General features: G+C 40.6%; 2 protein-coding genes across 3 annotated transcripts in view; one reads left to right on the top strand and one right to left on the bottom strand.

Moving 5' to 3' along the window:
• The window catches only part of LOC113016627 (uncharacterized), a 141,005-nt gene that overhangs the window by 83,436 nt on the left and 33,459 nt on the right, over positions 1 to 24,110 (bottom strand). The gene's annotated exons all lie outside the window — the stretch shown is intronic.
• On the top strand, positions 2,354 to 22,225 carry LOC113016629 (DNA repair protein RAD50-like). The gene is made up of 28 exons (XM_026159601.1): positions 2,354 to 2,471; positions 5,143 to 5,280; positions 5,435 to 5,518; positions 6,198 to 6,349; positions 6,841 to 7,026; positions 7,159 to 7,363; positions 11,149 to 11,277; positions 11,833 to 11,998; positions 13,047 to 13,105; positions 13,308 to 13,442; positions 14,250 to 14,456; positions 14,752 to 14,928; positions 15,035 to 15,192; positions 15,280 to 15,455; positions 15,898 to 16,135; positions 16,257 to 16,446; positions 16,594 to 16,720; positions 16,899 to 17,092; positions 17,204 to 17,314; positions 17,560 to 17,652; positions 17,879 to 17,992; positions 18,630 to 18,757; positions 18,879 to 18,980; positions 20,193 to 20,315; positions 20,407 to 20,492; positions 20,675 to 20,808; positions 20,891 to 21,024; positions 21,308 to 22,225. The coding sequence occupies exons 2-28, from the start codon at positions 5,152 to 5,154 to the stop codon at positions 21,483 to 21,485; spliced, it is 3,915 nt and encodes a 1,304-aa protein (XP_026015386.1). The 5' UTR covers positions 2,354 to 2,471; positions 5,143 to 5,151; the 3' UTR covers positions 21,486 to 22,225.

A 24,110-nucleotide genomic window follows, 5' to 3' on the forward strand; every position in this document is an offset into this window, starting at 1 on the left:
AGCGTGAAAACAGTAAAGTAAAATGTACCATGTCGACCAATTTTTTAAAAGTCAACACGTGGGATTTGGTTGTTTAGGAAGAGGGGGCAGAGAGACAGAGCAAGCGAGTGACAGAGAGAGAGCGAGTTTTGAGATGGGCGAGATTTGTGACGTTTAGCTTGGAGTGCATAGTGTGCGTTGTGTAGTTAGTCTTTTATGTTGTTTTTGTGTCAATGAGGGCACTAATGACTGTCACAAATGCAGATTACAATGTAAACACCGTCTCTAGGTGGAAAAGAGGAGTGATACACCTCCTGTTGTTAGGCCTGCAGGTTTATCCCTGTGGTGTTCTCCTTTGTCTTGTGGCGGACAAACATTTTTTTTTTTTACTGGAACAAATAATTTGTGGGGCATCTTATTGCAACACCTGATTGTTCTCTCATTTTAGTTATAGTAGTTTTTTTAATTGGTTGCACAAAATTAAAAAACGGCAGGTGTACTGGCTGCATTTTTAGATAAATAGTTGTACATGTTTACAAAATGTGTGCATACGTTTTCAAAATGTACATTTATATTTACATTTCAACTTATAAAATAATTTACTCAACATGTCTGTGATTTGTACAGTAAAAAAAAGCTATGACTAGGATTTTATGTTTTTTGTGTGATTTCAGATGAGTTGTGTTAATACAGTATGTCAATGAAAAAACAACTGTAAACTCGTGAGGTTGAGCTGAAAAGAATGATACCAAGCAAGGCAAGACAAAAAAATGGTGAAATACAAATGTGAAATCAAAAGGAGTCAAACATGGACGGTTATATTTTAGACCTCAGTGGGTTAATCCAACAAATCATGAAAAATTTGGTTTAAATTTTTGCTCATGACAGTGCAGATTTCTGACATTTTGTGTAATTTAATCGTGTAACAATTCGATTTTTTTTTTCTAACAAAAAAGTGTGACACTTAAGTTAGACTTGTGTTTGTAAATGAACCGCCCCACGTTGTGTAGCTTTCTGGATTGTATACTTAGTGGGCTACATATTTATTTATTATACAGGCTACAGTACATAGTATTAAAATTCGCATGTTTAATTATGTGGGCTACAGAAAATAATTAAGTTTATTAATAATTAAGATTATATTTATATGAAAAGCGTGTATACTTACTGAATTTGAATAATTTTAACCATATGTAACCACCTGTATATGTGTTTGAAAAAAAAAAGCCTTTGATTTTTCCACCCCATTTGATTCCGTTGACACCCTAATTTCTCTAGATCCGCCCCTGTTTAAACAGTCAGGAAGCTGTAAAACTAGGAAAACTCTGGTAGCTGCAGGAACTGCAGAATAGTTCTTCAATCAGTCAAATTAATTTAGTTTGATCTGCATACAAGCTAAGAGATCTTTTATTAGACTGGCACAGTGGCCTTAAATGTTTAAATGTATGCAGTTTAAAGTTTCTGATTCTGATGTGCAGCTGTCATTTAGTGCAGAAGAAGCGGCACCTGACCCCTTTGCTCGGGAGCGCGCACTGGGCAGTGAGATTGGGTCCAGTTGACTCCGCCTTCACAGTCCAACCAACTGGACGTGGAAGCAGTGATGTTTTACTTTGAGAGTCATTTCATTACCGTTCAACTTGTGGGTTACAACATAAAGTGATACATTTATTGTTCTCACATGGTGTCGACTATTTCAACAAACTGAGGACGTTTTGCTGAAAAAGAGGATAATCATGTCTGTGTGAACTTGATTCATAGAAAGTTGAACATTAAAAAAAACATGTTTTTCCATGATTTGGACACAAATTGTGGCTGGATTAGAGAGAAGGTGGGTCAGCCCCTGAGAGCATAAGGAGGATCCGTGGCGGTAAATAAAATCCATTAGCAGTGGTTGAACTTTGACCTCTGACTTTTACCACTTTCTGGCATCGTTTCAAATTACAGAGAGGTGTGTTTAAACAAATAGAACTGTGACAGGAGAGCGATTAACTACTGATGAATTTACTGGGAGGGATATAGAAACAGAACATATAGAGTTACATGAGATACACATGAGCTGCTGGACAGAGAGGTGATATTCATGTGAATGACTTCTCTAAGTACGAGTTTGAATTCTTTCTTTTATTCTTTTGTCAAATCCCGATGATTTTTGTCATGGCTAGTGGTCGGAAGTACTCAAAATGCAGATTTCAGTACAGTGTGTTTATTTACAGTGACACATGATCACACAGCAAAGCAACAGTCTGATGACCAAATCTCTCATAGGTGTGGTAATCGACCCAGGTGCAAATAGGCTGAGACACGCCTTTACAAAGCAAGGTGTGGCTAGTGACAACAGATACAGAGGGGTAGAGAAACACAGAGAGAGAAAGAGTGAGAGAGGAGAATATGAGCTAGGAGACTGGAGGACCATGATTTTTTGATTAATCGGATTATTTCAACTGACTGTTTTATAGAAGCCAGTAGGATTGTGTAGACAGTTTATATAGACGGTAAGTGATGCATGAGACTGTTAACTACACAGAAACTAAGGACCAGAAAAATGTTTTTTCCTGTGTGACTGTAGGGCAAAGTTTCAGATTTCAGATTTGCTTATGTAAACTTGATTGCTTTATGGAGGTACACCATAATATATACGATATGTTAAGGTATATGTGTTTTTGTTATCATCCTGAGGGTTGAAGACTTTTCCATAACTGCTCACCAGGTGATTATTTTTCTCCAGTTTACTTTTGCATTAAGGGAGCATGAGGTTTTTTTTTCTCTGTGTTACAAACCAAAAGTGAAACCAAATAGAAGGGAGCTGATAATAGTGCACAGTTTCTATGAATCAGTGATGGCTTCAGTCACAAAGACTGGGACCTAAAGTCAAATGATTACCTTTGAATCACTATCAGCACTGTATACAGCTGTAACTCACACAAACCTGCTTCACCAACACTTCAAATCCCAACCATGACACCAGAAAACCTGCAGCCTGCAAGCTGCCAGAGTCTGAAAGAGCTGCACAAACCAACCCACAGTGTCATTATTTCCACTGGAACATCTGCCATCCTCTGAGCTCTGCTGTGTTTGGATCAAACTTGCTGTTGTTTGTTTTCTTTTTCAGTTTATTGATTTATTGCTAAACAATAACGACGCCTAATCTAAACTTATCTATTTATTTCAGTGTTTAAGTTCTCCTGTTATGTCCGACACTGTCTGGTATTTGCATTCATGGCACTCATCTCTGAGTTCCTATTCATCTCAAAGCTGAAGGCACTTCTAAAAACATTTTCCCAAATAATTTAAGATATCCTGTTTCCAACTCAATCACTTAAAGATGAAGAAGGACATTAAAATATACATGAATGCAAGAATAATAACTATTCCGTTGCATATTTAAGTTTCACCTGTGCTTTTACTGTCTATACTTTAACTTCCCTTTGCTGCTAAAACATCTTTGCTTTTATTTCATGAATTTATGAATGGTTGAGATCAGTGGTGCAAACAAACAAAAACATAAGCTCTGAACTACAGATGTGAGGGAAAAAAGTTAGTCTATATGTTCTCCACAAATGTGACAGTGTGTGGCATATTAACGTTTTGATGAGAAGGTAAAGTCAGAAATGAATCAAATATATAATTAAACCAGTAAAACTATTTTTTCTGTTCAGGAATCTAAGTACATATCTGTGATCTGACGTCTTAATCAAAAAAATCATGATAATAATGTGTTTTACTAATGATTTCAGAATTTTGTCAAAACAATATATTTGAAAATTCATGGCTTACAATAATTATATGTTAGAGTTAAAAATAACATTTAGATCAAGAGCTTATGCATGCTGGTGGATTAACCATAAGAAACATAAGAAAATATTTAAGTAATTAATTACCAGAGCTGTTAATTTAGGGCAACCAAGGCATAAACTTTACACTGAGTGGTAAATTTGTTAAGCACTGTGTATGAATCATCCCCTATGACCTTTAGATTTACTACCGCTCCACTCAGTTTAACAACAGCAGAAGAGGTATTACTGATTAGCACATGATTACCAAAGTAAAAGCACAACGCAGCATTTCTTTTAAAGTTACAGCAATACTAAAAGAAAAAAAGGTAACTGGATACATTTGTGATATTTTCTGTGTAATAACTGCAAATCAGGGCTACAAAATGCTGACTGCATATTTTAATCACAATGCTACTGCATGTAAATAAGTGTCACCATTTTCAGCATAGTCTGTATTACCACTCATCAGATTTTCCTTAAATTTGTTAACTTTAAATGACAGGATGTCCAACTTTCAGCTAAGAAACATTTAGCTAGATTAACCCTGTTACGCATAGTGGTCACTACAGTTGACAGCTATTCAAAGGCTGTTTTCTTGTATTTGCGTCAGTGTTGATGGTATACTTGCACTTAAACCACTACATTGGACACTGATGTGTCACTCCATACCCTGCCATTTAAAAAAAAAAAAACAAACAAAAAAAAAAACACGTTTAAAAAAAGTACATGTTTAAAAAAATGAAGTTCAAAATGCACATGTTGCATGCACATAGTTCAGAAATCTTTTTGTCATGCCTAAAGATGAATAAAAATACTTAAGAAAAAAAATCCTGATTGAGGTTGTCATAATTCCTGCATGAAAGGGTTAAAAAATATCTATTTCTATCCTGTGTTCTCTGTGTTGGAATTTCTATGTGATCACATGACATGACAAGTCCAAGGCAGGGTTAAACAACAAAAGCCCCATTTTGAGACAGAACAGAGCGAGCATCAGAGACAACAGAAAATTCTGACACAGTGGGGAAAAGAGCTGTTCTGTGTACAAACTGATTGTTTTCTATGTTACTTAGTGGGCGTTCCCAAAAATGAGTTTTCTGTTCCTGCTGCAGTCTTTTGATGCCACTACAGCTGAAAGTTTTGTTCACTTTTTAGCACACAGCTGTTTGATACAAGCTATTATACACTAAGAGATTTGGTAACATAGATTGGTATGGAAATCAAGAAAAGTAAATGCTACATTCATCAGAGCATCTGACGCTGTTTACTGCAATAATAGCTGCTCATCAGAGGCAACATACAGCAAGAGCAATCATGCTCATAAATCACTGATATTTAAAGTCTCACTGCTGATCAAAATCCTTCAGCTTTTAGTTTGTTTTCCTCTTTTCAGAAAGCCAAAATGTCAAAGATAAATGAGATGAGCATTCTGGGGGTGAGGAGCTTCGGGATTGAAGACAAAGACAAACAGGTCATCTCTTTCTTCACTCCTGTGACTGTGCTGGTTGGACCCAACGGAGCAGGAAAAACAGTACGAGGACATTCAGATGAGATCAAAAGTTGACTGTGAAGTCAAACAATACATCATTTAGATTTTAATATTTAATTTTTTTTAAATGATTAGTGTTGTTTGTGTTTTTATCCATGTGCACCAGGACTTGTGTTTCCTGTTTCATTTTTTTTAGACGATTATTGAATGTCTCAAGTTTGCGACTTCAGGAGAACTTCCACCTGGATCTAAAGGAAGTGCTTTTGTTCATGATCCAAAGGTTTGTCTTCAGTTCTCTCCTTTTAGCTGATTAGACTCTGAATTTAAAAATGTCCTTAAACAAAGAGTACAAAGAATTTTTTTACAGCAATTATGAGGTTGGATGGGCCAGTTTACATCATGACTTACTTATTTGTTTTAACGCATTGGTTCCTAAATTGTGTACTGAAAGGCAAACCTCCAAGTGTTGACCACATTTTATTATTTGAATACAACAGAATTAACACGTGGTTTATATATATATTGACACCATAGAAAAGATATATTTATTTTTAAAATGCTGACTTAAGTTGAATGTATTCCCAAAGCTACCGGCCTTATGGCTTCAGTTGTTCATACTAGATCCAAAGAGCACAAAAGTCTTGTCAGAAATGTGTTCATCTAAAAAACCATAATCAAATGTTAGACTGAGAACATGAGACTCCTGCCTCTTTTGTACCTGTAGGCAAAATCTTTATCAATATAATGAATGTAGATTTTGTAGTGTGGGCACATCATATCGGAAAATCTGAGATTTGGTGTTGTACTTGACTTATTGTAGCCTGTCTACAGTTGCTGAGTCTGCAAGCCGATTTGCAACCCACCCTACCCTAGATTCTGTTTTTCATCTATTGTCACTGATGTCAGTAAAACTCCACCCTCTGTAGTTACAAATCTTATCATTTTTATAAATGTTGCAGGACGCCCAGAGGACAGTTGTACGAGCCCAGATTGAGCTCTCACTCTCAGACATCAAGGGAGAGGAAATCGAGATCCAACGCTTCGTGTCCTGCTCTCTGATAGAAAATAAATACTCCTTTAAAAGTGAAGAGCAGAACATTAAAAGAACAAAGTAAGAACCTGAGATATTCTTCATTTCCGGTTAATACTTGTACAGCTGCTGTTATTGTGTATATATTTATTTATATTTAGATTTCTTCATACATTCTTATATAGTTCTATATTGTGTATTTTGTTGTACAGTTATTTTATTTTCAACTTTAATTTATATATTTTATCTTATTCCTTCCCAGTTAAATTTACCCTTCATTCTAATTTGTGTTGTACAGTTATTTCATTTTTAACCTTAATTTATATTTTATTCCTTCTTAGTTAAATTTACCCTTTTTAATTTTTCACATTTATTTCCTATCTTATTCATAGCCTTTTCCTTTTTTGTTTTCTTTAGGTCACGAGCAGTTGTCCAAGCATTTCACTACATATTGTACTGTGTATGACTGTGTACGTGACAAATAAAATTTGAATTTGAGTTGTTTTAACTGATGTTTAAAAATGTATAATTTGGATTGAGGTGATATGGTGCCTGTCTTCATGTTCTTGTAGGGATGGAAGGAGGGTGAGCAGGTCTGTTAAGTGTGGCGACCTGCACCAGGAGATAACTTCTGCGCTGGGTGTATCAAAGTCAGTGTTAAACGACGTCATCTTCTGTCACCAGGAAGAGTCTAACTGGCCACTTAGTGAAGACAGAGTTCTCAAAGAAAAGTTTGACTCCATCTTCAATGTAACCAAGTAAATCCAACACTTATTTGTGTCTTTTTTCACATTAAATCACTTCAAACCCAACTAAAGATTTAAAAAAATATTGACCAGTACGCTCCTTTCAGATATTACAAAGTAAAGAATGTCCTGTCTTTCTTACAGGTATAACAAAGCGAGGTCAAAGATGCATGAGCTGCGTTTGAAGCAAAGTCGGAGAGTGGAACAGTGTCAGGCAGAGCTGTTTTACCTGGAGAAAAACAAGGAGAAGGCCCAGCATCTTAGAGACAATGTAGCCCAAAAACAGGCTGATCTGAGGGCCTCACAAAATCTGATCCTGCACATAGAGAACCAGATCGATCCACTTGAGGTGGGTTCATGAAACAGGCAAGAAAATTCTGGTACTACTTTTCTGTAAACCGTTCACATGAAGTGTAATCGATTCTGATTCAGTAAAGGACTAGATGTTACAGTTCCTGACAATGCATTGCTTTAAATGGAGAAAATCTTGGGGGATGGCTCTTATGAGGAAAAGTACCCCAGAAACTTTACCAGCGGCACACATCGTTGTGTGCCTCAACTTTCGTTGTTTTACCCAAGCTAATCTGCCATTTTTCCTTGGTTAGGTTTAGGGATTAGAGATCTGATCTAAATTCTCATATTAAAATTTGGGACACATCGTCAGCAATGTTCCCTCTAATTTTTCATGTGTCTGAGCGAACGCACAAACCCCCTGAGCGGTCCCTTGGACCACTGTGAGCAACAGCAGACGTGTGCACTGTGGTCACGCCAGCATCGAATCCATCCAAGTTACATGGTTAATTAAAATAATCAAATTACAGCATTTACATTTATGTTAGACTACTTTTAATTAAGTGCTTTAGCCCACTTACAGTGAAAATTTTAAAAAGTCTTGTTCATGACCTGTGTAGTATGTTAGCACTATTGGAAGTAAAAATAACTTGAACTCCAATTTTGAAAACACAACTTTCTTTTACATATATATAAAAATATAAAGCTCTGACTTGTACTATGAGTCTGAGTCTGTGGTCTGGGAGAGAGTCCTTTAACTCTCTGTCTGCAAAATACAGTATATAATGACCAATGCTGGGCAATTCATTTTATAGTTTTTCAAAAAAGTTACTGAGTTTTGTGAACAAAGGTTTTTGCAGCTGTTTACTTAAAATGCAGCCAAGACGTTTTCTAAACAAACATTTCACAATATTTACAGAACAATCAGCTGTTCTGCATCAAATTTGATGCCACACAAATCATTTGTGCCACTCCAAAAATAATTTCCGTCCACTATGAGATAAAGAAGAACAACAGCCTGATACCTGCAGGCCTGACAACAGGAGATGTATCACTCCTGTAACATTCAGTAGTCGCCTCATTGCTCTGACACACACAACAAAACTATTGACAACACTACACACTGACTACACAAGATTTGCACTAAATGTCGCAAATCTCTCACATCTCAAAACACCGCCATCACTCCTAAAACTTCCCCCTTCCTAAACAAAACTAAATGCCATGTTGCCATATCATTTTTTGATTGGTCGACATGGTACATTTTTCGACCAATAGGAAAGGCTGGGTTTTTTTGGTTTTGGCTTTTCTCACAGGCGGAGAGCGCTTTTCCTTACAAAACACAGTTTTTATATAAGATATAAACTATGATAGTATTCAAGAAGAAAACCAAACATTGCAGATATTTTTATCATAACTCTGGTTTTACGTGGCCTATCAACACAATTTAAAAACTGGTATAAAGTCCACACTTTTCCCGTCAATTGTTCCGTCTGTCCTGCTCACATCTCCAATGGTTTACACGTTGTCATTAACGTGGCTTCACTCCACATCAGCCACGCCGCTTTGCTCGCTAAAACACCGGTGTCGGCACATAAGGACGCTGTCATAGCCTGTCAACGACGTTGATTAGCTGCCTGTATACGAATGTCAATCGCATCATTGGCTGGACTATGGGATAAGGTTCTAATCCCATACTGGAGCAGCCAGTCACTCACTGACTAACACTGCAAAACAGAATTGTTAAAGTTTTAATTTTAATTTCAATTCAGGTTAGATTTTTTTGTGTGCAGAGACCGTGCCAGCAGTGCGCAATTGCGCACGCGCGCAGCTTAGAGGGAACATTGATCATCAGTAGTGGACCTTGGATTCATCGGGTGTTTCGGCTATTATCACTAGACGCCCTCATCCAAGGAGGCCCTGCCAGGGTTGATCAGGCCCCGGAGTGTGTCACTGGTTTATGTTAAAATAGTTTTTCTCTTCTTCTTTTAGTTTTCTACAGTTTATTCTATCTATTCACTGCAACTAAGAAATACTTACCTCTTTAACATTTATGGAGCCTAATTTCTTCAAAGGAACAGAAAAGGTGATAGAGAGAAGTAAGGCAAGTAAGTAAGATAAGATAGGAGAGAGCAGAGAAGAGAGCAGGAAGGGGGGCGCCCGATCTGGCTCCCACACCTCCCTGCCGGATCGGGCTGTACGCTCTACCTCCCCACTGCCTCCCAGAAAAGGGAAGAAGAGCAGAGGGGAGAAGAGTGGAACATTTTTCTTTCCTATTCTTTCATTCCTCCTTTTAGTTTCACTACCATGAGATTAACTGCACAGTCCCCAGGAGGCCCTGAGACAGCTGTATCAGTCAACCAGCAAAACTTCTAATGTTATGTTTTACCCTTTTGGCGCCCCCTGTTGAGGCAGGCCCACCACGGGTTGATCAATCCTGGGCATGTGTATTGCGGTTAGCTGACTGCCTTAGCTGCCCAAGTGATGTCAGCCCTTTTTATCCATAGCCAGTGACTGGTCCTCTCAGCAGTGTTAGCCAATTCTCTTATAGCCTGCCGTTGTGCCTGTCCTCTGATCCCAATCTCTCTCAGCAGTTTTGCTGTTGTAAAACTACTTAGAGCAGGACAACAAAGCCCCTGCACCCCACTTCCACCGGGCGTACCTTGATCTTCCAGCCTCTGTCCTCTGCCTCAGCTGCCAAGTTGGCATACCGCAGCTTCTTACGCTCAAATCCCTCCTCAACGCTTCCTCACATGGTACCGTCAACTTAATGACATACGCAAGTTTTGTGGAGTTAGACCAAAGGACGAGGTCTGGTCGCAGAGTAGTTGTTACAATCTCTGTCGGAAAAATTAGCCTCTGATCCAAGTCCACTTGCATCTACTAATCCCTGGCAACCTTCAGCGGGCCCAGGTCCGGGGTTGAGGGGCTCGTCCTCGGCCTGTCTCCCTCCCGGACAAATGCTGATGAAAACTGACGCTCCTCTTGATTCGTGAAAGGTTATCCAACTCTGCCCACAGAAAGCAAAAACAATACCTGATTAATGTGGCCACTATGCATTTCACGGTCATCTCCTTCTGCACTTCTGGACACTTCCACACTGGTTCTACCTTTAAATTACTCCCATCAAAATAATGGTTTTATTTTGGGGAAGAAGTTGAATTTTCAGGGAACCAAATCTGGAGAACAGAGCTGACAGCAAACAATAACTCTTAACCTATCCCTCCTGTTGCGTTTACCTCCCACCCCCTTACTTTAGTGTACCTGGGGTCTGTTTTAACAGCTCTTAAATTAGCATAACAAACATTTTTCACCACCAAATTCAGTTCAGTCGGTTGTTCAGTGAGTGAGTGGGTTCCCATTCATTTCCTATGGCGGACACTTTTGAACAGGAACACCAAACACATGTCACAAGGTTGATTAAAACACTCACAATTCAACAAATTCATCACTTTTATATGTTCAAGTGCATAGTGTGGAGGACATGCTAAGACCTTGAGGCAATCAGATGTAAAACACAATATTTATGAGTGTTTTAAGTTGTAAATCAGTCAGATTTGACCCGAACGTGACAGGAAGCTTAAATGAGCTGAAAGTGCACAGTGGCACAGATTAGGTGGTTTCTGCTGAATTTTCTCATTCAAATGCCTTTAGATAATTACAGCAGAGCAACGTTCATGTTTGTTCTTGGCACAAGTTTGAGGTTCATGCTGATCTAAAAGTTGCAGCAGAGCTTATTAATATGTATGTTGTAAACAAGTGATACCAGGAGAGCACAAATATAAAAACAATGGGGGTTAAAGAAATGTATTTTATTATTTAATGTTTTATAATTTTTTGCAGACACTGCTGAGCGACATAAAAATGAAACTTGAAAATGTGACGAAGCTAGAAAATGAAACCAAAGCTCTGGACAGCTTGAGGAAACAGATGGAGGAGCACAACAAGGAGCTGGAGGAAACTATGGAAGAGGTAACACAATGTGTGAAAAATGTCTGAACAAATATGAGATGTTTTATTTTCTTAGTTACAAAACTTCGAAAGATACTGCACTTTGGATGAAGTTTCATGATCTTGAAACTAATCGATCAAAGATTCATGAGTGTTAGATCTTTGTGATTTTCTGTCAGGTCCAAAATCTTTGCTCAGTACCTGATGTACTCGTTGGTTTTTCTTCCCTGTGACTTCCTCCACCTCCTGAAAGGGAAAATAAGATGACACAACGGAAGAGATCCAAAATACATGACAGAGCCATAGAGGATAACAAGATTTCCAGGGATCAACCTAAAAAACAGTCATGCTTATTTTAGTTTGGTTTTTGTGCTCCTTTGTGGGATCAATCTTAAACAAGAATGACCAAATTTAAATTAAGTTAGGTTTCTGAGGCTCCCAGGGCCATTTCTGGAAGTTCTTGATCACTTCTTTGACATTTTCATCACTGCAGTTTCCACTGGAGTCAGACCTCAAGAACTATTCATTTAACTGTAGAACAATTCCAATCCATTGACCTTTGTCTGTGTGTTTCAGGTGTTTCAGGGTTCAGACGAGCAGCTACAGCATACTTACGATAACCACCAGAGGACAGTGATGGAGAAGGAGCAGAAGCTGCAACAGCACCAGGAGGAGCTGCAGACCTTTGACCAAGAATACCAGAGACTGACCAGAGAAACGAATGATCTGCTGGTGGAAAAAGGTTCACTCACCTGCATATACCAGAGTAGCTCCTGACATTTTCCTCCACACCTGAGTATGAAAAGTAGGAGTGGGTTTTGATTATCAATTTTCCAATTAAAATCAATTCTAGCTTGAATAACGCGATGTCGATTCATTAAAATCCTGAATCAATTTTTATATATACATTTATTTTGCCCGAAACGCTAAAACAGTAAATGAGAGCAGATACACGGATTCTGCACAAAGATGTAAACACAAAGCGTGGCCCCGCCGACGCTTCAGAATCTGTGAGATGCCCGCTTTCTCACTGACGGCACGCACACGGACACGCCATTGGATGAGAAAGCTGACATCTCACAGATTCTGATGCGTTGGCGGGTCCACGCTTTGTGTTTCCGTCTTTTTTTTTTTTGCGCTTGATTATGAAGCTGCAGGTTTTGTCTCTCTCCAACCAAATTTGACTGAACCAGCAGCAAAAGATCCAAACTATGCTTCACATTTCGCTTTACATAAACATCATCATGAATTCCCTCTTGCTGTTTTGCTTCCACCACGGTAAAATGACACTTCATGCACAGCTCTCTCTCTCAGGTATAGTTTCCCATCTAAAAATATCTGTTTTCTGGTCTCATAGCTGCTGATTCTTGTCTGTGTACAATATTTACCATACTGCATGAAAAACTCTGTAGTGGGTCAGTTTAAGCAAAAGGTTTCCACTGAAATTGAGCCTTTACGATGTTAACCATGAACTAATCATGAACTGGTGAAGAGCCCTGACAGCAAACATCTCCCAACACTTACATCACAAACGTGTGATTGGTCAGTAATGATGGTCCTGGAACAACACTGATAAGAAACAACATCAGCACAGTCCTATTAGATCATGTACTTATCACCATATGTGTAACGAGTCATTCGTTAAGTCGTGTCTTGTTGTCGTGACATGTTTTCACAGTAAATATATCGCTCAGTACACTGACAGAATAAAAAATACTAGAAGTGGAATAATGCACAGGGTGGATGCTGTGTTTCCTCAGTACAGAATTAGCAACTTTTTTTTCCCACAGTTCGTCTACAACATGAAGCTGAACGTCACACTAAGAACACCGAGGACCGCGACAGCCTGGTAAGAAGAAAGAAAACCTCTTCTTTCTTAACTTGTTTGTTTCTGTCAGGATAAAGCAGACATCGAGCTGTTTCTGTGGAGTCTGTAAATACACTAAGGTGGACTTAATCACTCAGAGCCAGCAGTGACATTAAATATGCATGTGGATTAATACAAGTACACAATGACTCTTTTATTTATTCACATGTCATCTGTGTCACAGGTCCACTCTTTGTCATCCTGTCTGGAGATGGAGGGTTATGACCAGCTGCCCTTTACCGTTTCTCAACTCGAGAGCTTTTACCATCAAGTCACACACAGGCTGGAGCAGGAAAATGAGAGAGTCAGTCAGCTCTTAGTAAGACGTGCTCTGTCACTCTCAGTTTTTGTCAGTATTTGTGTGTAATTTTTCACAGATAAAATAATGTCCAACCAGTCATGGCATATTGCTGCCCCTCCCTGAGCCTGGTTCTTCAGCAGATTTCTTCCTGTTATAAAGGAGTTTTTCCTTCCCGCTGTCACCAATGTGTTTGCTCATAGGGGGATCATCCGATCTGTCGTAGTTTTCTCTGGTTCTCGGTATTATTGTAAGGTCTTTACCTTACATTTTAAACTGCCTTGAGATAACTGTGTGATCTGGTGTGATAAAAATTAAATTTAACTGAAAACAAAATGGGCAGCACAGTGGCACGGTGGTTAGCACTGTTGCCGCACAGCAAGAAGGTCCTGAGTTCAATTCCACCATCAGGCCGGGGTCTTTCTGTGTGGAGTTTGCATGTTCTCCCCGTGTTTGCGTGGGTTCCCTCCGGGTACTCCGGCTTCCTCCCACCGTCCAAAGACATGCAGTTTGTGGGGATAGGTTAATTGGATAATCCAAATTGCCACTAGGTGTGAATGGTTGTCTGTCTCTATGTGTTAGCCCTGCGACAGACTGGCGACCTGTCCAGGGTGTACCCCGCCTTTCGCCCTATGACAGCTGGGATAGGCTCCCGCGACCCTGAAAAGGATAAGCGGAAGCGAATGGATGGATGGATGAAAACAAAATTCCAAGATAAAATACACGTTAGCTAGAGATGCCTGCAAAAAAGTCATCTGAACAATCATATATGAGATATTTGTGCTCTTCACTTCTGTTCTTCCTCCTCTTAATATTTGGTTCGATCAGGCAGAGCTGCAGAAACTGGAGCAGCAGAAGCAGCAGTCTGTTGATGAAATGAGGGACAGGAAGACGTACATGGAGAGAACGGTAGAGATGAAAAGAGACGAGCGGCAAAAGAAGCAGCAAGAGCTGAAAAACATCACAGAAGAGCTGCAACGACTGCAGGATTCATGTAGTCGACTGCAAGAGCTGGAAAATAAACTGGCTGAAGTGGTGAGAATGCACACACACACGGATCATGATGTTTTTGAGGTTGTGAAATCGTCACAGATTGATTTCTTTGATATTCTCTTTTTCTGGATCAGAGACTGGATATATCATGTGTGTCTCTTACACTAGATTGATCCTACTCTTTTACAGCTTGATGTATTTAACCACTGACTCTGTTACAGCTGCTTTGTATGAATCACAGTTCAAAAGCGTCCTTCTTTGTCTGACACTTGTCTCCTCTTGAGCCTCTTTCATGTTCTTATATCATAGATTGTGTTTTGTGTGTGTTTCTCTTCAGGAGCGTGAGGATGCAGTTCAGAGTTCCAGCGTGGAGGAGCTGAAGGCCGAGGTCGAGGAGCTCCAGGAAGAAAAGGCTGAACTCGACTGCACACAGAGACAGCTCGACAAAGAGATGGAGACACTCAACATGCACACAGCTGCACTCACACAGATGGACATACTGAAAAAGGGCAAAGTAATGAGGAACCTAAACTCACTTGCTGCTGCTTTTCTACTTCTCTTACTGATCATCTCCCTTCTTTCCCTTCTCCCCTCTCATCTTTCCTCTTTCTGTCCTCCAGGCCGAGATGGAGGAGCAGATTCTTCAGATCCGGTCTCGTCACTGTGAGGATCTGGTGTCTCTATTGGGCCACTTTCCAAACAAGAAAGAGCTGGAGGACTGGGTCTCTTCCAAGTCAAAGGAAATCGGCAGCACCAGGGACAGACTTACAAAGCTCAAGTTAGTAACATTTAAGTAGAAAACAATGCTTTTAAGATGGATCTTTTCCCGACACTCACCACTGTTACATTGTGGTTTTCATCTCAGAATGGACTTGGCATCAAATGAGCAGAATAAAAGCCACATTACTGCTGAGCTGCTGAAGAAGGAGCTGCAGTTAGCCACAGATGAAGAGAAGTTCTTGAATGTTTGCAGCAGTCGAGATCTGGAGCACGACCTGAGCAACCTGCAGAGAGAGCTGGACGAGATATTCAAGACAAAAGGTAAATGGTCTCAAACAGGAAGAGTGGTAGCTTCTTTGGACCTTGCGATCAGTTTTACGTGGGATCTATTTTCTTACTACTGTCTTCATCCACCAACCAAAAGAATACTGCAGCTATGTGACATTAGGTCGTCTGGGAGGTGCAGCATGAACGTTTACATCCTGTCATGCTGTCAGAAGCTCTCGTCACAGTTGATGCACGCTTCCTTCTGCAGAGGTAGTCAGAGAGTTGAAAGAAAATAGTTTCTACTTGCTCACAAAAATGTTTGTTTTTTTGTCGTGAGACACTGCTTCTAAATTATTATTATTATTTATATGAAGCTCTGAGCACCACAGGACAAGCACCATTTAGAAGAGAACTGCTTCTTTAAGCCTCCTAATGTAGTATCCATATGAATAATCATGATTCCTGTGTCCTTCTTTCTGCTTCTGTCCTGGTTTAGCTCTACTAGCTGGAACTAAAGTGGTGTACACCCAGTTCATCAGCGAGCTGAGCGAGCACAGGGAGCCCTGCTGCCCCGTGTGCCGACGATCGTTTCCCTCAGAGTCTGAGGTGCAGGAAGTTGTCAGAGTCTTGCAGTCTAAACTACACCTGGTGCCAGAGAAACTGAAGATCACTGAGCAGGACCTGGAGAGGACAGAGAGGAGGAGAGAGGAGATAGTGGCTCTCAGGCCTGTGAGGTACAGTGTCAGAGACGTTTGTGTCAAACCAACAGTCCAGTCTGTCCTCATTTCTTTGTTAGAGATAAAAACGAAGAATCGACTGTCGATTCATTGATTTTTCTATTTTATGTCTCGTCAGGGAGGCCATTGTGCAGTTTCAGGAAAATGAGCTGCCAGCATTGAGGAAGCGGCTGCAGACTGTGGACAGAGAAGCTGAGAGGCTGAAGGGTGATGTGGAGGAGCAGGAGGCTCTGCTCGCCATCCTGAGGTCTGAGGAGGAAAAAGCCAAAGACTGCCTGCAGGGCATTTCCCTCATGGACTCATACCTGGTACCAAACATTTGTCTGTCTCATTCTTTCTCACCACATGTGCCAGACACAGCCAGGACCTGCACACATCTGTGCTGTTTTCATGACAAAGAATCAAGTTTAGAAAGTACATAAAAAGTGATGAGATCTGGATTTCCTTCTCTGTAGAGAAACCTTGAAGAGGTGGAAAGTAAAATTGATCAGCAGGCATCCAAACTCCAGGAAGTAAACCTGGACAACACATTTCAGCAGCTCAGTCAGGACAAACATGAAACTCAGGACCAGCTCGACACCAGTAAGACAACCAGCTCTGTTTCCAGCCCTGATTTTAACTCCGACCCTTGATTTCTCCCATGAAACCCACGACAGTTTTTACAAACTGTGTAAAAACTGGACTTACTTCATATCTTTCATATCTGCGTCTCTGCATTGCAGCATGATTTCCTTTCCTTTGGCCTTTTGTGTCCTTGCAGCTTACAGCACAATTGTGCGTAAACATAAACAGATCCAGGACCAGCAGGAGCAGATTCAGAGGCTGAAAAGTGCAGCGATAGAGATGAGAGACGAGCAGCTTCAGCTGATCAGAGACAAACAGAAGCAGCAGCACCTGGAGGAGCTGAGTGCAGAGATCGCTGCTAGGATGGAGGCCTTAACCACAGAGATCAGGGTGCTGTTTATTTATTTATTATTATTATTCATTTACCTATTTTTATTTCTCCGTAAGTGGAAACAAATATTTAACGTTGCAGTTTTTTCCTCTGACTTTGTGGTCGAACAGGAGGGAAATGAAGAACTGTGCCCTCTATCAGCTGCTCTGGAGAAGCTGCAGCAGGAAAAGCAAAAGCTGGTGGAGCAGAAGAAGCAGAGAGAGGAAGAAGAGCAGAAGAAGGTGGATGCATACATGCTCTATTAGTGGGAACGTGTCCTTCTTTCTATCTGCTGCACATTGTCAGGTTCCTTTGCTCATAACCAAAACCAATGAATCAACACAGTTCAAATAACACACAGTTATAAAATACATTTGCACGTAGAACCGTGTTTAACATAACATCATGTGTGCAATGTTCTTAGAGCATTTCTATCAAACAGAGTTGTGATTGTTTATGAAGTAACTGCTGTAACTGTTACTGACAGATTCGTAACACTGAGGAGAGACTGAAGGAAATCACTGCTTTGCAAAGAGACGTCACTAAATATGTTGATGAGGGAAGAGACAAATTCAAAGAGGTAACATGATGATCGCTGCTGGATAAACTGGATTTGATGTTTCTGTTTAAACAAAGGAAGCACTGAAGCACCTTTCCTGAGTGTTTAGAGTGTTTCACCAGTTTCCTAACTAATATGCACTTCAGTTAGGACTATCTCATCACAACTGTATCCATTTATTTTAAATGTGGACTGTAATCATGCTGATTTCTTATTTTTTTATACTATCTGTCTGCCAATGTTGCAGGACAAAGAGTCAGAGTATCGAGCAGCAATGACTCAGCTCCAAGAGGCTGAGAGGAATAAAGAGAGGATCAGCACAGAGATGGGAAACATCCAGCAGGACATAGACACTCAAAAGGTCGGTGTTTTGATTCAAACTTAGGGTTATTTACTCTCATTGCTGATGTCACACCCACCTTTGCATCTATTTAAAAGTTAAACCACAAACTGTATATACAAGATGGTTTTAGCCCCATGAAATCAGTCCAGAAGTGACTTAAACCTGCATTGCTTCTAATGAACAGCAGGGGGCGACTCTTTCCTGATTGAGTTTATCGTTTAAACCTTATTGAATAGAATCTTATTTGAAATATTTTTGTAAATTATGGTCTTCATTAGGCTGATAAAGCAGGGAATGCGTTAGGGCGGGCCTACCTTTTGATTGACAGGTCGCTGCTGTTTCTCAGCCAGATCCACAGCTTGCTCGTCACTCTTGCTTGTTGCTAAAAAAGGGAGATGCCAGGAGTTTAATAACTCTACTGAAGCCTTTAAAACTTTGATTTCTTTACTAAATCGTGACGTCACAGTGGCTACATTCATCTTTTATATACAGTCTATGAGGAAACTCTGGGCTCGTTGTCCTTTAATTGCAGAAAAACTTCTTCAACATCCAAATTCTTGTGAAGAATGTAGCATAAAAAAGTCTATTTTATTATCACACTGACACTTTGTGTGCTCACTGACTTCAATGCTGCCATTATTGAAATGTTCCTTAGGTCAAAGAGCGCTGCTTATGGGACAACCTGACCTTGAGAAAGCACGTTAATAAGCTGAAGAACATGGCGGCCAAACGTGAGGCTCTGCAGGAAGAACTGAGCTACATGCAAGTCTCGCTGCTTCAGCGGTGAGAGTGCTGCACTGTCAGCCCCAGCCTCTGCTAAAGCAGCAGTGTCACACCTCAAGATTACTCAGGGCCAAGTCAGACTCAGTTTTTTACCCTCATGTGTCTTTCTGTGTGTGTCCAGACAACATGAGGAAGAGGAAAGCAAGCTGGCCGAACTGAGGAGCGAGCGCAGTCGGGAGCAGGGCGCACAGAAACCCCTGGAGGAGCAGATACTGGAATACAGGTTTGTTACGCTGCTCTTTCTTCGGCTCTCACCATATCAGGTTAAAGCAGATTGCTGCACACCCTCAGCCTGCTTCTGCTGGACTTTTCTTCCTCTTAAGGGCTTTTTTCCTTGCTGTCACCAAATGCTGCACAAAGGGAATCGCTGGCTTTGCCTCTACAGTACTGCTAGGTTGTGTACTGGCTGCGATCCACCACCTTCTGCTCCACATTTACTCTGTCTGCCCACTTATTTTCATACCCAGTCACATTTTCTGCTAAGCAATCACTTCTACTTTGACACAGACATACAGCACTGTGCAAAAGTCTTGAGCCACCTGTCATTTCTTTATATTTTACTTCTAAGGAGCAAAGCTTGTGTAATGTGTTAACGTGCTCTGGAGCAACAGTGACCTTAAGGTCTTTCAGAGTGTTTCTTTGGACAGTGGCTCAAGACTTTTTCACAGGCCTGTACCTAAAATAAGATCATTTCAGTGATCGATGTTAAAACCACAATGAAATCAATAAAATTCCTTTGACTTTGTGCTCATGACTTAACCCTCTGGCTGTGTTCACCCCCCCCCTTACTTTAGTGTTCCCAGTCAAAATTGACTGGTCAGTTTTAACAGCTCTTAAATTGACATAAGAAACATTCTTCACCACCAAATTCAGTTCAGTGGGTGGGTCAATGGGTCGTTCATTTTGTCATTCAGTGGCCCATTCAGGGGGTCAGAGGCCAACATGGGGGGGGGGGGGGTAGATTCCCATTCATTTTCTATGGTGGGCTTTTGACCGGGAACACCACAGATGTCACAAAGTTGATTAAAACACCAACGAAAGAGGTGCTCATCACTTTTATATGTTCAAGTGCATAGTGTGGAGGATGTCATAAGGCCTCCAGGCAATCGGATGTAAAACACAATATTTATGAGTTTTTTAATTTGTAAACACGACGGGAAGGTTAAACACATTTCCCATAATTCATCGCTGTAACCCAGAGTACTTCGGGTATCTCAGGGTTATACGACATGATTCACACAATAAAGGCGACAATTTTCAGTATTCAACATCACATGTGAAACGTGTGCAAAACACTAGAAAAACTCCACGCTGAGTGTGGAGCCTGGACAGAGCTGAGAAATTCCCTGATTCTCCCTGAAAGTTCACATGAGCACATGAAACAAGAGCCCTTCACTCACTTTCACTCATCTCTGATCTGAACCTTTGATTGCAGCAAACAGCTGGAGGAAGATCAGTACGGCAAAGCCGAGGAGCTCCACAGAAACAAGATGATTGAGATGAGAACCACACAGCTGCTCAGCAAAGACCTGAAACTCTACGAAGAGGCTCTAGATCAGTAAGTTTACCGCAGGTCGTCGCTTGATCATCAGTGTGGGACAGAAACCATGTGAAGGTCACCAGAGTTTGTTTCTCTGTTGCTTCCACAGAGCCATCGTGAAGTTCCACAGCATGAAGATGGATGAGATCAACCAGAACATCAGAGACCTGTGGCGCAGCACCTACAGGGGTCAAGGTGCATCTCACTGACCCCCTCAGACAAAAATCAGCTCAGTGATCGAAGACGTGCTTGTATCTATGAAACTACAGCAGAGTGTGATCCAGACGTCTCAGACACATTTTACACGTCTGATCACCAGAAAACTGCTCAGTGGGTAAATGTGAGTGTTTGGTCTTCACCTCGTGTCTCCTCTGCAGATATCGAGTACATCGAGATCAGGTCTGAGGTGGAGGAGAGGTCGGAGAGGCGGAGGAGCTACAACTACAGAGTAGTGATGATGAGAGGAGATGCAGATGTGAATATGAGAGGGCGCTGCAGTGCCGGTCAGAAGGTATTTAAAAGATTTTCTGTGTCAGCGCCTCCGTCACTTAAACTCTTGTTTAGTTGGATGGATTGATCCTGTGTGTGTTTAGGTGCTGGCATCCCTGATCATCCGGCTCGCTCTGGCAGAGGCCTTCTGTCTTGACTGTGGAATCCTGGCCCTGGATGAGCCCACCACCAACCTGGACCGGGAGAACATCGAGTCCCTGGCAGACGCTCTCGTAGAGTCAGTGCATGCAAACGATGTGTTACCCAGAGAAACCTGATGTTTGTTCAGCCTAAAGCCGAACCTCTGACTTTGTGACTTTCCCTAAAGCAGACGGTGTAAATAAAAGCTCACAGCTTCAAAGTACAAACTTATAATAAATGGATGAAAGATCTCAAAGATAGCCTGACAGGACAAACATTAAACACACTCCAGACCTTACAGAGTCGTAGCTTCATCTGTTGCATTATTCAGGCTGCTTCTTGAATCCTCTCCACTTCTCTGTCTCCTCTGTCCTCTCCAGGATCATCAGGACTCGCTCTCAGCAGCGTCACTTCCAGCTGCTGATCATCACTCATGACGAGGACTTTGTGCAGCTGCTGGTTCGGTCCGGGTGCATCCAGCACTTCTACCGCATCAGCAAGAACCAGGACCAGAACTCAAAGATCACAAAGCAGAGCACAGCCTTCCTCTCTGTGTGACACCTTGTACCTCAACAGCTATGAAATCACTTCATGGTTCACCCTCTCACACACAGCCACGTGAGCTGCTCGCTCGGCATCAAAATTTGATGAAATTTGGATTTGGCGTCTCAGCTGATGACACGTCAGCACGTGAAAGTCTGTGGACTAAAAGACACAACCTGTTCAGCGATCAGAGGCAGCTTCCTCTGAGGGGACAGAGTTCTCTTATGAATATTTTTATGGGACAAAGAGGTGTGAGTGGTGTGTGTGCTGTGATTTAGTTTTTTGTTTGTTTTTTAGATCTCCTCTGGTTCCTCTAAAGGGCACCCAGGACAGTTCTGAACATCAGCAGCTGTTATAGAGCCAGAGGTGACCTGCATGCATTAAATTATGTTAATGCATGCAGGAAATCCTTTTTCCTGTTAGGGTGGCTCAATTTTGTAGTTTATTTTTCTTTACTGTTAAATTTGTTTTCCCTACAAATATTTACTGCTGGACTTGGTAGAATAATGCACATTTGTCAGCACTCGCTCACATACGTATGTAGTACCATCGACACTCTATTCGGTGTTTCAGTATTCATGTCTTCTGTTAAAACAGGATGAAGAAACCTTTATGTCTGAGAGGTTTTCATGGCAACAAAGATCTGTCTGCTCTTTGGTGAACGCTGTTTGGCTCATGCTGCAGGAGGTGCAGGTGTTTTTATAGGACAGCTGAGGGGTCTTTAAGACATGTTTGATCTGAATGTGACACATCACTTTATTCAGGTTTGTGAGAACATTTATTTATTTTATATTTAACCTCATCATAAATAATGTTGTATACAGCCTGTTTAACAACATAAAAAATATACTGCTATTAAAAAACAGAAAGAAACTCATTGTTACTTCATCGGATCTGGTAATAAGATCATTATGAGAACAACGGCCCTCGAGCGGGAGAAGTAGGAACTACAAAAACAGTAAAGGTTTAGAAAAACAACACAAACACTACTTCCTGTTAGCGATTTTAGTGAAGGTTATTGTTTTCGACCAAAGTACTACAGCTTGGCTTTATCTGATACTGTTTTAAACATTAATGTGTGACGATGGGCTGAAGATGTTAATGTGTGAAATTTTTTTCTTTCAGCCGTCTAAGCTAGCTCTCGCTAACTGGCACAAGCTAACCCGAAGACAGTAGGATGACATTTGAAGCTGAGTTGTAACTACCACTAGCTAGCTTCAATGCTACCTCAGATTACTTTCTGTAGAAGTGTTAGTAAAGTTTAAAAGAGTAAAACAGCCGCTGATCACGTGAACCACACCGCTGTATCCTCTTTGACTTTATGTCCGTGGATCATAAACTACAGGATTTTCCCTGCCCTCTAGTCCATCGGTCCCCAACCCTTTTTTTGCGCCACGGACCGGTTTATGCCCGACAATTTTCATGGACCGGCCTTTAAGGTGTCGCGGATAAATACAACAAAATAAAACTAGTACCGGTACCGAAAAAAAGAAAATTTATTCATAACACACGTGAAAAGACCCAGGAAAACAGAGTAAACGATAACAAAATAACGCTGAAAAACGATAAAAACCCTGAAAACTACACATTTCACACCTGAGCCTCAACTCTCGCGGCCCGATACCGGTCCGAGGCCCAGGGCCGGGGTTGGGGACCGCTGCTCTAATGGACAACTGCATGTGTATAATCAAACTAGAGAAATTACATATGGAAATAACATCCGGTCTGACACTTCAAAATAAAAGGCCCCAATGTGGTTACGCGTTGTGACCACCAGAGGGCGGCATATATCAAACATACTGATTATAAAACTTACTGTAAAGTCTTAAAAAATGTTTGTTAAATGTTTAAAGGTAAGACAAAAGACACACAATTATTCAATTATGGATAAAAATACATTTATAAACCAATAACAGGTACTGTCTACAGGATATATATATATCAGAATCAGAATACTTTATTGATCCCTGGGGGAAATGATTTTTTAATTAATTTAATTTATATAATACTTATATAATACTAATATCCTACATAATCGCTGATGTGACTGAATTAATTTTTCTGTGTTGTTTAATTTTTCATGTGAAAAGATATCAAAAGTTGACCTTAATATCTATTTGATCATAAGCTGTTTTTTAAGACACACTCTTTCCAGATCACTTTTCTCATGGGCATTTTTTTTTTTTTTACTTTTCACTTCCAGCTACATTATGTTTGACATGTTTGGACACCTTCTTAGAAAAGCTTAAAGTGCTTCTTATCTTTAAGTCTACAAATTCCTAGTCTGCAGCTAATTGAGCTGAAAGTGTCATCTGGAGAGGCTGTCTTTCAGGGTTTATTGTTCTGATCCCTCAAACACAACTGATGGTGCGTTAAATTAAAAGAATTGGAATATTAAAATCAAGTGATCAGACTGATTTACTTCACTGCCAATTGTGCTAATATTTCTCACTGAAAAAAAAGCACCTGCAGCATGCTGCAGAGATTTCAGAGCTCATGTTGGAAGAGTGAGACATTTCTCCACTCCTGTCAGTTTATTTGTAATGTCAAATGAAGATGTGATTAAAAAGATCAAACCACCTGATTCTAAATGCGCTCAGTGGAGTTACAGATGACCTGGAAAATTTCTGGTAAGCTAAC

The sequence above is a fragment of the Astatotilapia calliptera genome, chromosome 23, assembly GCF_900246225.1.
Source record: "Astatotilapia calliptera chromosome 23, fAstCal1.2, whole genome shotgun sequence".
NCBI lineage: Eukaryota > Metazoa > Chordata > Actinopteri > Cichliformes > Cichlidae > Astatotilapia > Astatotilapia calliptera.